Source organism: Mandrillus leucophaeus, unplaced genomic scaffold (assembly GCF_000951045.1).
Source record: "Mandrillus leucophaeus isolate KB7577 unplaced genomic scaffold, Mleu.le_1.0 Scaffold22, whole genome shotgun sequence".
In the NCBI taxonomy this organism is placed as follows: Eukaryota; Metazoa; Chordata; class Mammalia; order Primates; family Cercopithecidae; genus Mandrillus; species Mandrillus leucophaeus.
The window spans coordinates 6,351,636-6,364,342 of NW_012102254.1; the positions used below are offsets into that span (position 1 = coordinate 6,351,636).

The 12,707-nt window shown below is 44.3% G+C and overlaps 1 protein-coding gene across 1 annotated transcript in view; it reads left to right on the forward strand.

Annotated features, from left to right (window-relative positions):
• Positions 1 to 12,707, forward strand: part of ZNF445 (zinc finger protein 445) — a 35,746-nt gene that overhangs the window by 16,399 nt on the left and 6,640 nt on the right. Inside the window, exons 2-3 of the mRNA XM_011981132.1 lie at positions 7,657 to 7,777; positions 10,277 to 10,854. Of these exons, the coding sequence (XP_011836522.1) occupies positions 10,426 to 10,854 (429 nt within the window). The 5' untranslated portion in view covers positions 7,657 to 7,777; positions 10,277 to 10,425. The remainder of the gene's footprint in view (positions 1 to 7,656; positions 7,778 to 10,276; positions 10,855 to 12,707) is intronic.

The window sequence follows — 12,707 nt, forward strand, 5'->3', positions numbered from 1 at the left end:
GCCTCCCAAAGTGCTGGGATTACAGGCGTGAGCCACGGTGTGCGGCCTAAAGCTAGTTTTTTAAATAAAAGTTTGTATCTCTATCCAGTTTTAATTAGTTTGACCATAAGATAAGATTTTCATAAACTTTTTAGACCCCTTTACAATTTTCCATCAAACAGCAGATCAGTTTTCTAAGAAAACCCTGTTATTCGGACACATGGGCCCGGATTTTGGCCCCACATCACTATGATTTTAATTTTTTAACCTATGGAAAAAAGCTAAATAATTTCTTTTAAATCTTAGCCAACTTGTTTATACCCACAGAATTTTTACAGGATCAACCCTTCACAAACCCTTTTCACTTTGCTTAAACCTTCAGTTTTGTTCCATTCCTCTTTTAGGTGAAGACAATCCTTAAAACCCTCTGAAATGGACAAAATTACATTCCCTTTAACAAAAGCCGTGTTCCCATGCCTTCTTATAATCTTTTACCAAAAACACATTTTCTACACACCTTGTATGTAAAACTGTTTCTCCAGTGGTCTCAATTAAATGTTACAATGTTAACTCTTAGCAAATTTTATTTTTAGTGGAAAACCTGATAAGCGATTTTTTGTTTTGGAGATGGAGTCTCGTTCTGTTGCCCAGGCTAGAATGCAGTGGTGCAATCTCGGCTCACTGCAACCTCCACTTGCTGGGTTCAAGCAATTCTGCTGTCTCAGCTGCCCGAGTAGCTAGGACTACAGGCGCATGCCACCATGCCCAGCTCATTTTTTGTTTTTTTTTAGTAGAGACGGAGTTTCACCATGCTGGCCAGGCTGGTCTCGAACTCCTGACCTCGTGATCTGCCCACCTCGGCCTCCCAAAGTGCTGGGATTACAGGCGTGAGCCACTGCCCAGCCAAGCAAGCGATTTTAATTATGTATTTGGGGTGGAGCCTAGGATATCAGACAGAAATGACGATAAGGTCTGACTCTTTTTAGCATAGCTAATGGGCATGGCTCTCCATATGTCCCAAGGCCTTGTCTATAATCTAATGCTCCAAAATAGGTAAATTGAACAATTCTCAGAAGTCAAAGAAACAATTTGACCTTAAAGCATTTGGCAAATCTGATATCTTAATTTAGACCAAATGTCTCCATTTTCAAGACATTTTATTTTATCTTTAAAACTGTCTTTATTTCCAAAAGAATACTAAAGTCACGTGAACAAAAAGGCATTAAAAGTTTTAATTTTTCTGACAAAATATTTGATTTAAGCGCTTACTTTCCTAAGCCAATCAGAGCTCTTATGTATATAAACATACAACGTATAGAAACACACAGACAGAAGATTCAGCCCTTGTAAGATTTTTCATTTGCCAGTTTCTTGGTTGGATTACTGGCTTCAGAGTTGAGCCCTTGGAGGAACAGGGCCAGGAAAGCATGTGTTTCTAGGGCCTCATAAGCAGCAAGTAAGCAGCTGAAGGCAAAGACAGATCCCCAAAATTAAGGGTGCCTTTTTATACTGGTTCCTGGATCCCCAAAAGGAGGGGAATGCTAGAGAAGACAGTGCAGTGCTGCTGCTGCCTTTTTTTTTTTTTTTTTTTGAGATGGAGTCTCACTGCAACATCCAAGCTGTGGTGCAATGGTATGATGTCAGCTCACTGCAACATCCGCTTCCCAGATTCAAGCGATTCTCCTGCCTAAGCCTGCCGAGTAGCTGGGACTATAGGCACGCACCACCATGCCTGGCTAATTTCTGCATTTTAGTAGAGACAAGGTTTCACCATATTGGCCAGGCTAGTCTCGAACTCCTGACCTCAAGTGATCCGCCCACCTCAGCCTCCCAAAGTGCTGGGATTACAGGCATGAGCTACCGTAACCAGTCGACAGTGCAGTGCTTCTACCCTGCATTTCATTGCAAGGCAACCCAAACCGAATTATCCCGTTTTGTAATCAGCCCATCTCTCATGGGAGTCTCATCTCCCAGTGGGAGGTGGGGATGTTTCCTTATCTTCCAGGTGGCCAAGAACATGCTTCTCTGATCCAAGTGTGCAGAATCAAGTATCCCTCCGTAGTTACTCTTAGCCGTCCCTTAAAGTATACGTAGTTATTACACACCAAAGCTCTCTCATAATGCGAAGTAATTTCTGATACCCCAATACTCAAAAATGTCAGATAACACAACGCAAAACAGAACAGAGCCTTTAATTTTGAAAGAGATCTATCAGCTTTTAATTCCTATGATTTCATGAGGAAAACAGAGGTGGCTTGTTTGTTTCCCCCAAAACAGGGTCTGTGGTGCCTCGTCTGTTTTTCCCAATGAGTCGCAGGCTACCAGAAGTTATCTTAGGGCCTCTCATCTGTGCATTAAGAGTGGCAAGACAGGCTGGGCTCAGTGGCTCACACCTGTAATCCCAGCATATTGAGAGGCTGAGTCAGGCAGATCACCTGAGGTCAGGAGTTCAAGACCAGCCTAGCCAACATGGTGAAACCCCATCTCTACTAAAAATACAAAAATTAGCCGGGTGTGGTGGCAGGCGCCTGTAATTCCAGCTACTTGGGAGGCTGAGGCAGAAGAATTGCTTGAACCTGGGAGGCAAAGGTTGCAGTGAGCTGAGACCGTGCCATTGTACCCCAGCCTGGGCGACAGAGTGGGACTCTGTCACACACACACACACACACAAAAAAGGAAGAAAGATAACTCAGTCAACTGAGAAGAAAAAACATTTTTCCAGAAAAACAAGTTCCAAGAAGAAAAAGAAGAGACCTTTTAAATATACCTATAGCTTGTTTATCCACTTTTAATTAAGCTTTTAACCATAGCACTCTTAAAAAAATGCTTTAAATATTTTTTATTACCCAACTTTAGCCATACCAAGTGGCCAATGTTTTTGGCTTTTGAATTTTACTGCAGGTAACTTCCCACATGAAATTAATCAGATTTCACTAAGGTTATAACTTAGCCATGGACACACGGGTGTCTCAAAGAGATGGTAAGCAGTTTCTTTTTTTTCTTTCTTTCTTTTTTTTTTTTTTCCAAGATTTAGAATCTCCCCCAGGGTAGTTTAGAGAAAGGAAAATTCAAGATAGGAAATCAGAAACTATTCATGGGCGGGTGGGGAACCTCAATAAATGGAAAAGTTACATAAATAAAAAACCAGAAAGGAATCATTCCGGAAGCCAAGAATAGAACCCAGGCTGCCATTGTCATAAAAGCAAAGCCTTAGCTACTGAGTTAGAGCAATGAGCAGTTTCTATGGTTCTTCCCAGAAGGAGCCTAGAGAAGCCAATTGCAAGCTTGCAAAGTTTTTTAACTACTCAAGATAATTTTTAGGGCTATGACACGAACCTCAAAATTCCTGTCCTCTGGATGGTGGAAACCAAGAGAAAGTATCCCCACGTGGTCACAAGGTTAAGCTCTTAAGGACAGAAAACAAGACACATTTCATATGATATTGGTTTCAGAGACCTGTAGCAAAAAGTAACTGTTCAACCTGCTAGGCTGGCTTGAAAAGCAGGCTTATAGGGGTCCTAAACCCATATTCTATCCTGTGATACTCCTTTCTCCATTACAGAACACAGAAAGACAAATTCTTAGCGCAAAGTACACCAGATTTGCTGCCGCCTAAGACTAGTTTCTATTAAACCCTTGCAGAGAAACCAATAGTGACGTTTATCCAGACAAGGGAAAGAGAGAGAGACCAAAAACTTGCCTGGTAAGCCTTTCTTACCCTTTTTTGCTGGCATACCAGGTTTCTGGGCTCCTTTTCTCTGCAGCTTCCAGAAGAATGGAGCAGCTTCTGATGACCATCCTCACTGTGCCATAGCTGTGGGGTTCAAGCCACTTTACAAAAGAAAATCACTCTTTCCTGTTTTATGGAACCATAGGCAAGATTCTTAATTTGCCCAACAGGCTGCATGGGGAACCGAAATAACGTTTTCTATCCCAGCAAAACACACATAACAAAACAAACATTAGTCACCTTGTTCAGCACCCAAAGCCAACCTGACGGAGCTCAAACTTCTTCCCGTTGGTCCCTGTTGTCTTTGATCCATTCCAGATGGGAAGGGACAACCTGTGAATGGTGATTCACAATGGGGTCTCTGGGCAAGGGGAAGAGCAGATAGTCATCCAAGAGACAGACCTGTTGAGCGTTGAGCCGCCTTTAGAGCTCATCGAATGTGACCAGACAAATAAGGAGGGTTCTTTGAGTTAGGCCTGCTGGACTTCTATCAGGAACGCCTCTGAGATCCCTTCCACATAAACAAACACATGCAAAGGTGAGGCAGACAGAAGGCCTTCCAAATCAGATCCCTAACTAAACTATCCTCCTATTCTCGGTCTGAGAAACCTCTAAATCTTCCTCATTGAGTTAGAAGTCTTCCAAACCAGGACTCTTCCTACTGGTTAGAAAGAGTCCCTCAGGAGCCAAACAGACACCCCGCAATGGTGCTACAGACACAGACACTCCATGGTGGAGCTACAAACAGACACCCCATAATGGGGCTACAGACACCACACCATAGGGCCACAGAAGCTGCTGGGAGAAGGAAGAAGGCATTGGCAACGCCTAGGATATTCACCAATGCAGACACCCTGCAGTGGGGCTACAGACAGATACCCTGTGATAGGGCTGCAGTTAAGGGATGTCCCCGCAGGACTGTTTCTCCATTCTATTAAATCTGTGCACATTGGGTCGGCAGTGCCCCACCAGTAGAGAGAGTACCAGAATCAGCCCCCGGTTCCAAAAGAACTAGGTGGCTGCTTGGGCTGCCTTCTGGATCCATCGCTGGAGGGGGGCCACTGAACCAGAGGCAGGTAGCCACAAGGGCAGTCCCGGACAAGCCCCCAGATTTGTAACCGCCCAAGGAGTAAACTTTGCCTGCTGCCTAGACAGAGCTGATTCATCAAGACAGGGGAATTACAATAGAGAAAGTAATTCACACAGAGTTGGCTGTGCGGGAGACCAGAGTTTTATTATTACTCAAATCAGTCTCCCCAAACATTCAGGGAGCAGAGTTTTTAAGGATAACTTGGTAGATGGGGGGAAGCCAGTGAGCCAAGAGTGCTGATTGGTCAGAGACGAAATCACAGGGAGTCGCAGCTGTCTTCTTGTGCTGAGTCAGTTTCTGGGTGGGGGCCACAGGATCAGATGAGCCAGTTTATTGATCTGGGTTGTGCCAGCTAATCCATCAAGTGCAGGGTTTGCACGGTATCTCAGGCACTGATCTTAGGAGCAGTTAGGGAGGGTCAGAATCTTGTAGCTTCCAGCTGCATGACTCCTAAACCATAATTTCTAATCTTGTGGCTAATGTTAGTTCTATAAAGGCAATCTAGTCCCCAGGCAAGAAGGAGGTCTGCTTTGGGAAAGGGCTGTTACTGTCTTTGTTTAAACTATAAGTTTCTCCCAAAGTTAGTTCAGCCTTTGCCCAGGAATGAACAAAGACAGCTTGGAGGTTAGAAGCAAGATGGAATCAGTTAAGTTAGATCTCTTTCACTGTGTCAGTCACAATTTTGCAAAGGCAGTTTCACTTTTATTTTTTCTTTTTTAAATTTTTATTTATTTATTTATTTATTTTTTGAGACGGAGTCTCGCTCTGTCGCCCAGGCTGGAGTGCAGTGGCGCAGTCTCGGCTGACTGCAAGCTCTGCCTCCCAGGTTCACGCCATTCTCCTGCCTCAGCCTCCCAAGTAGCTGGGACTACAGGTGCCTGTCACTACACCCGGCTAATTTTTTGTATTTTTAGTAGAGACAGGGTTTCACCACATTAGCCAGGATGGTCTTGATCTTCTGACCTTGTGATCCTCCCGCCTTGGCCTCCCAAAGTGCTGGGATTACAGGCGTGAGCCACCACGCCTGGCTCACTTTTCTTTAGGCCTATTGTTGGGCAAGTAGATTGTTTTCAATATTATGTTATAGAGTGCTGTAGTGTACACTTATGTAAATGTCTGTATACCGTGCATCTATTTTTCCAGGGTAGATTCTTATTTTATTTCATTTTTTAATAGAAACGGAGTCTTGCTGTGTTGCCCAAGCTGGTCTTGAATTCCTGGGCTCAAGTGATCCTCCCATATTGGCCTCCTAAAGTGCTAGAATTACAGGTGTGAGCCACCATGGCTGGCTCTCAGGGGAGAGTCTTAAAAGGAAAATTCCTGGGGCATGAAGAAAGTGCCTTTTTAGTATAAATCTTTAACTAGAATTCATTTTTTTGGTGTGTGGTTTTTTTTTTTGTTTGTTATTTTAATTTGGCTAGCCAGTTGTCCCAATGCAATTCATTGGATAGTCTAATCTTTCCCACTGATTTGTAATGCTGCGTCTATCATAGAGCAAATGTATATGTATGCTTAAGCCCATGTCAGGATTCTGTATGTACTGTTTCTTTTATCTACTATTTGTATATTCCTTCAGTAATAGTGTTTTCATTAATGTAGCTTTGTAGTAAGCCTTAATGTCAGGTAGAACAAATATTTTCACCTCTTAAAAAGTTATCGTAGCTATTCTTGCCCTTTTACTCATTTGCTTGAATTTTAGAATATGCTTATCAAGCCCTAAGAAGAGATAGTGGAATTTGGTTGGGATTTTATTAACCACACATTACCTTAGGAAGAATTGGCATTGTGAAAAGATTTGTCTTTCCATACTTAAGATGTATTCAGGTCTATTATGTCTTTTGTTTCTCTTTTAAGATCCTGTACATGTTTTTTTAGCTTTATTTCCGGGTGTTTTATTTTGTTGTTGTTGTGTTGATTAATTTTCTGATTGTGTTGCTCAATTTATTTGACAGAGCAGCTCACAAAACTCAGGGAAACACATTTATCAGTTTATTATAAAGGATATTTTAAAGGATACAATAAACAACTAGATGAAGAGATACATAGGGGGAGGTCTGGCAGTGTTCTGGGTGCAGGAGCTTTTGTTGCTGTGGAGTTGGGTTGCGCCACTATCCTGGCACATGGATGAGTTCTTGTTCGCCTTCCTGCAAGCCTCCACAAGTGCAGTTGTCCATAGCTCTCTGTACCCCATCCTCTTGGACCTTTTATGGAGACTTCATTGGATAAGCATGATTGAAGCATGGACAACCATGTAAAACATGACTGGACAAAAAGTTGGATCTCGTATTAATAGACTAAGTGGGGACACTCAGGCTGTTAGTTCAAATTCTTCTTGGCCTCTCTATGCAGCATTTTGACTTACTGAGTATGAGGCAGGACTCCCGAAATGGGTGTCTTATGACCTACAATCAGATATGATAGGTCAGAGAATTTACGGCCAGCAGAAAGACGGAAAAGGCGGAAGATGACTGTATTTTTACTTTCTATGGCCTGCCTTGGGGAGAAAAAGGAGCAGGTGAAAGGAGGGCAAGAAAAGGTCAGAGAGAGATGTTCTATTTTTTGAGTCCTGCTTCTGAGGCCTAAAACGCACCAATATTATAACAAAAGGCTGGCTTACCTTTATCACTCTGAAGTTCCAAAGCTGCTTCAGGAACCAAGGACAAAGGCCAAATAATTCAACAAAAGATATGCTTATTGTTTTAATCACTTAGGAAATAAAGGCTATGGGAGTTAGGAGCCACGAACCATGGATAAAAACCAATGTGTATATGTATCATAATATCACAGGTATCAAGCCTAAGAACTATTTGCCTCATCCTAGATCCTAAAGGTTTTCTCCTGGGTTCTTTTTTTTGAGATGGAGTCTCGCTCTTTTGCCAGGCTGGAGTGCAATGGCATAATCTTGGCTCACTGCAACCTCCACCTCCTGGATTGAAGTGATTCTTCTGCCTCAGCCTCCTGAGTAGCTGGGACTACAGGCATGCGCTACCATGCCCAGCTAATTTTTGTATTTTTAGTGGAGATGGGGTTTCATCATGTTGGCCAGGATGGTCTCAATCTCTTGACCTCATGATCCGTCTGCCTTGGCCTCCCAAAATGGTGGGATTACAGGTGTAAGCCACTGCGTCTAGCCTCCTGGGTTGTTTTCTAAAAGTTGTATAGTTTTATGGCTTAACTTTAAATCTGATCCTTTTTTTTTTAGAAGTCTCACTCTGTTGCCCAGGCTGGCGTGCAGTGGTACGATCTTGGCTCACTGCAACCTCCACCACCCAGGTTCAAGCGATTCTACTGCCTCAGCCTCCTGAGTACCTGGAATTACAGGTGCATGCCATCACGCCCAGCTAATTTTTTTTGTATTTTTAGTAGAGACGGCGTTTCACCATGTTGGTCAGGCTGGTCCCGAACTTCTGACCTCGTGATCCACCCGCCTAGGCCTCCCAAGGTGCTAGGATTACAGGCATAAGCCACCACACCCGGCCAAGTCTGATCCATTTGAATTCAAGTGTACAAGAGGCAAGGTTTTGGTCAGTTTTCCTTATTTTGCCTGTGGATGTCCAATTGCTCCAGCATTTGGTGAGAAGACTACCCTTCCTCTTTTGAACTGCTTTTACATCTTTATCAAAAATTGATTGGAGGTCAAGTTTAGTGGCTCATGCCTGTAATCCCAGCTACTAAGGAGGCTGATGTGGGAGGATCGATCACTTGAGGCCAGGAGTTTGAGGTAACATAGGCCCCATCTCTAAAAATAATTTTTAAATTATCTGTGGTGTCACATGCCTGTAGTCTCAGCTACTATGGAGGCTGAAGCAAGAGGATTGCTTGAGCCCAGGAGTTTGAGGCTGCAGTGAGCCATGGTCACACCACTGCACTCCAGCCTGGGCAGCAGAAAGAGACCCTGTCTTTAAAAAAAAGGGAAAAAAAAGAATCAGTTTTGTGTATCGCAGGCGTGGACTCCTCTACATAGTGATGTGATTCGTAGCACAAGCTCCTTCCCCAGGTATGAAGAAACAAACATTCCTTCAGAGCCCAAAATATACTCCAGATAGTCTCTTTTTGGAGATGGAGTCTCGCTCTGTTGCCCAGGCTGGAGTGCAGAGTGCAGTGCCACGATCTTAGCTCACTGCAAACCTCTGCCTCCCAGGCTCAAGCAATTCTTGTGCCTCAGCTTCCCGAATGGCTGGGATTACAGGCACATGCCACCATGGCCAGCTAATTTTTTGTGTTTTTTGTAGACCTGGAGTTTCGCCATGTTGGCCAGGCTGGTCTCAAACTCCTGATCTCAAGCAGTCCACCCATTTCGGCCTCACAAAGTGCTACCTCCTGAAAGTGGCTTGAACCCTTGAACACCACATTTTATGATAAATTATAAAAATAAATACAAGAGTTGAGTGGGAAGCTGGATTAGTAGTTTTCAAATTATAATTTGTAACTCATTGTTGGGTCATAAAATCAACTAGGGGATTCTCAGGATTTTTTTTGTTGGTTTTTGAATTGCTCATTTGAGATATTTTAAAATATAATAGCAAAATCACACTTGATATTTAAAAAATCAGTTAGGCATTCTTTTGTGGTTCTGTTTCTGATTTTTCTATTTTATTCCATTGACCTAAGTGCCTCTTCCTCCACCAGTACTACATAGAATTGATTAATGTAGCTCTAAGTCTTGAAATCAGGTAGATTGTTTTCAGACTGATCCCTCCCAATTTATTCTTCTTTGTCATAATTGTTTTTTGGTTTTGTTTGTTTGCTTGCTTGTTTTGAGACACTCTTGCTCTGTTGCCCAGGCTGGAGTGCAGTGGCACGATCTTGGCTCACTGCAACCTCTGCCTCCCAGGTTCAAGTGGTTCTTCTGCCTCAGCCTCCCTAGTAGCTGGGATTCCAGGCACGCACCACCATGCCTGGCTAATTTTTTGTATGTGTAGTAGAGACGGGGTTTCGTTATGTTGCCCAGGCTGGTCTCGAACTCCTGAGCTCAGGCTGTCCACTCACCTCTGCCTCCCAAAGTGCTAGCATTATGGGTGTTAGCCACCACGCCTGACCTATCGTAATTTTAGCTATTCTAATTCCGTTGCCTTTCCACATAAGTTTGTCTATATCTACAAAAAATCTTGTTGAGATTTTGGTAGAAATTGCATTAGACCTATAGATCAATTTGGAGAGAATTTACATCTTTACTGTGTCACATCTTCCCATACATGCATATGGTATGTCTGTTGATTTGTTTAGATCTTCTCTGACTTTTTTCATCATCCTTTTGTGTTTTTTACAAAGTTTTAATGTATAAGTTCAGCATATGTTTTATTGTGGGATATTTTCTTAGCTTACTTCAGTGGGGAACAACCTAGCTCTGGTCTACTTGATACTGGCATATATATCTGTGGAAACGCTCTTCTTATACATACAAAGATGATCCCAACCAGCAGAATCCAACTGCACCATGTATAATGGACTTTATTCTCTCATCCCCTCGTGCACAGAAATGCTGGTTATTTCAGTCACTTGCCGATGACTTCAGATGTCCCAGCAAATGGCATTGTTGACTGCAGTGCTGAGAAGATACTTCTGAGGACCCACGTCTAAGGTGGACTCAGCTCGTGCTCTTCTGGTTAGTCCCTGAACAGGAGTGATGCCTCCAGGCAGGTGGCATGCTGTCTATCCAGCCCAGGCCCAGTCTTCGAGGGAGCGAGGGCGGCTTCAGACAATAAAGAAGGAAGAAGAGGATGAAAGCTATACTCCAGTGCAGGCTGCCAGGCCACAGACGCTCAACCGCCCTGGCCAGGAGCTGTTCCGCCAGCTCTTCAGACAGCTTCGCTACCATGAGTCTTCGGGGCCCCTAGAAACTCTGAGCCGGCTCCGGGAACTCTGTCGCTGGTGGCTGAGGCCTGACGTTCTCTCCAAGGCACAGATCCTAGAGCTGCTGGTGCTGGAACAGTTTCTGAGCATCCTGCCTGGGGAGCTCCGGGTTTGGGTGCAGCTCCATAATCCTGAGAGTGGCGAAGAGGCCGTGGCCTTGCTGGAGGAGCTGCAGAGGGACCTTGATGGGACATCATGGAGGGTGAGTGTGAGCAAGTGTGTGGTGCCCGGGGAACTCTTCCTGCTGGTGAGCCAGCTTGTCTGGGGATGGGTGTGGCCCTCTGAACTGTCAATATAGAGGAGTGCGGGGAAGCCTTCCCTTCTTCCCATGGTACCTGAGCAGCTGAGAACAGGACCCTGAGCCATGGACCCTTTAGCAGGTATCCTTTCCTACCTTCCCAGAGGAATATCAGCTCTAGATAGGGTCAGCAAGTCTCCATAAATAATGCTAACTTCTGGGTGCAGTGGCTGACACATGTCATACCAGCACTTTAGGAGGCTGAGGTGGGAGAATTCCTTGAGGCCAGGAGTTCAAGCCAGCCTGGGCAACATAGGGAGACTGCCCCCCGACACACTGTCTCTATACATAATTTAAAAATTAGGCCAGGCATGTTGGCTCACACCTGTAATCTAAGCACTTTAGAGTCCAAGGTAGGCAGATTGCTTGAGTGCAGGAATTCGTGACCAGCCTGGGCAACATGGCAAAACCCTGTTTCTACAAAAATTAGCTGAAATGGTGGCATGTGACTGTAGTCCCAGCTACTTGGGGGACTGAGGTGGGAGGATCATTTGAACCCAGATAGGTCAAGGCTGCAGTGAGTCGTTATTGCACCACTGCACTCCAGCCTGGATGACACAGCAAGACCCTGTCTCAAAAAAAAAAAAAGCCCAGTAACTAGTCTTTGGACACAGTGGCTTACAGTATACAAAGTCCATCTCCACGTATTATCTAATTTGACTTGAGACTAACTGTAGCCCTGTAAAGTGACGGGTGTTGGAACAGCACTTAGGGTTAGGGCTCTTGGCTTCTCAGTGGGAAGAGTACATGTTAAAACTCAGAAGAGCGCTCTGCAGGCACCATGTAGCTTCCTTCTCAGTAAGCACCCGCCCCCCTTTTTTTTTTTTTTTGGTGAGGTGTACCACACCATGCCCAGCTAATTTTGTTTGTATTTTTAGTAGAGATGGGGTTTTACCATTTTGGTCAGGCTGGTCTTGGACTCCTGACCTCCGGTGATCCATCTGCCTTGGCCTCACAAAATGCTGGGATTATAGGCGTAAACCACTGTGCCCAGCCCTTCTCAGTAAGTTTTTGAGGATCTTTTCTATGTGTGTGAGATGGGAGGCAGGGAAGATGGACATGAGTGCTGAGGGGCAGTGCTGGGCTGAGAAACAGGAAGACCTCGATTTTAGACTTCATTCCACAGCCTCAACATCTGTGGCCACATAGTTGTACCTTTCAGAGCCTCTCTTCATTAAGAAGAAAATGCAGAAATGGTCTAACCATGAGAATTTGTTCAGTAAATATTCAAGTGCTTATCATATGCCTGGCCCTGGCAGAGTTGGCAGTCCCAGGCCTGGCAGTTGAGTGGCAGCCGGTCAGTTCAAGTGCATTCTTCCTGTCCTGCTGCTGCACACAGGGGAGCTGATGCTTCCTGTATTGTTTCAGTTTTTGAAAAAAGCATTTATCAGTTTTTTAAGGCTTCTTTAAAATTTTATTTGTATAAAAATACAGGATTCTGGCCAGGTACAGTGACTAACGCCTGTAGTGCTAGCACTTTGGGAGGCCAAGGCAGGCGGATCACTTGAGGTCAGAAGTTCGAGACCAGCCTGGCCAACATGGTGAAACTCCATTTCTACTAAAAGTACAGAAATTAGCCAGATGTGGTGGTATGCACCTATAGTCCCAGTTACTCAGGAGGCTGAGGCAGGAGAATTGCTTGAACCTGGAAGGTGGAGGCTGCAGTGAGCTGAGAGTGCACCACTGTAGTCTAGGCTGGGCAACAGAAAGACACTCCGTCTCAAAAAAAAAAAAAAAAAAAAAAAAAAAAAAAAAAA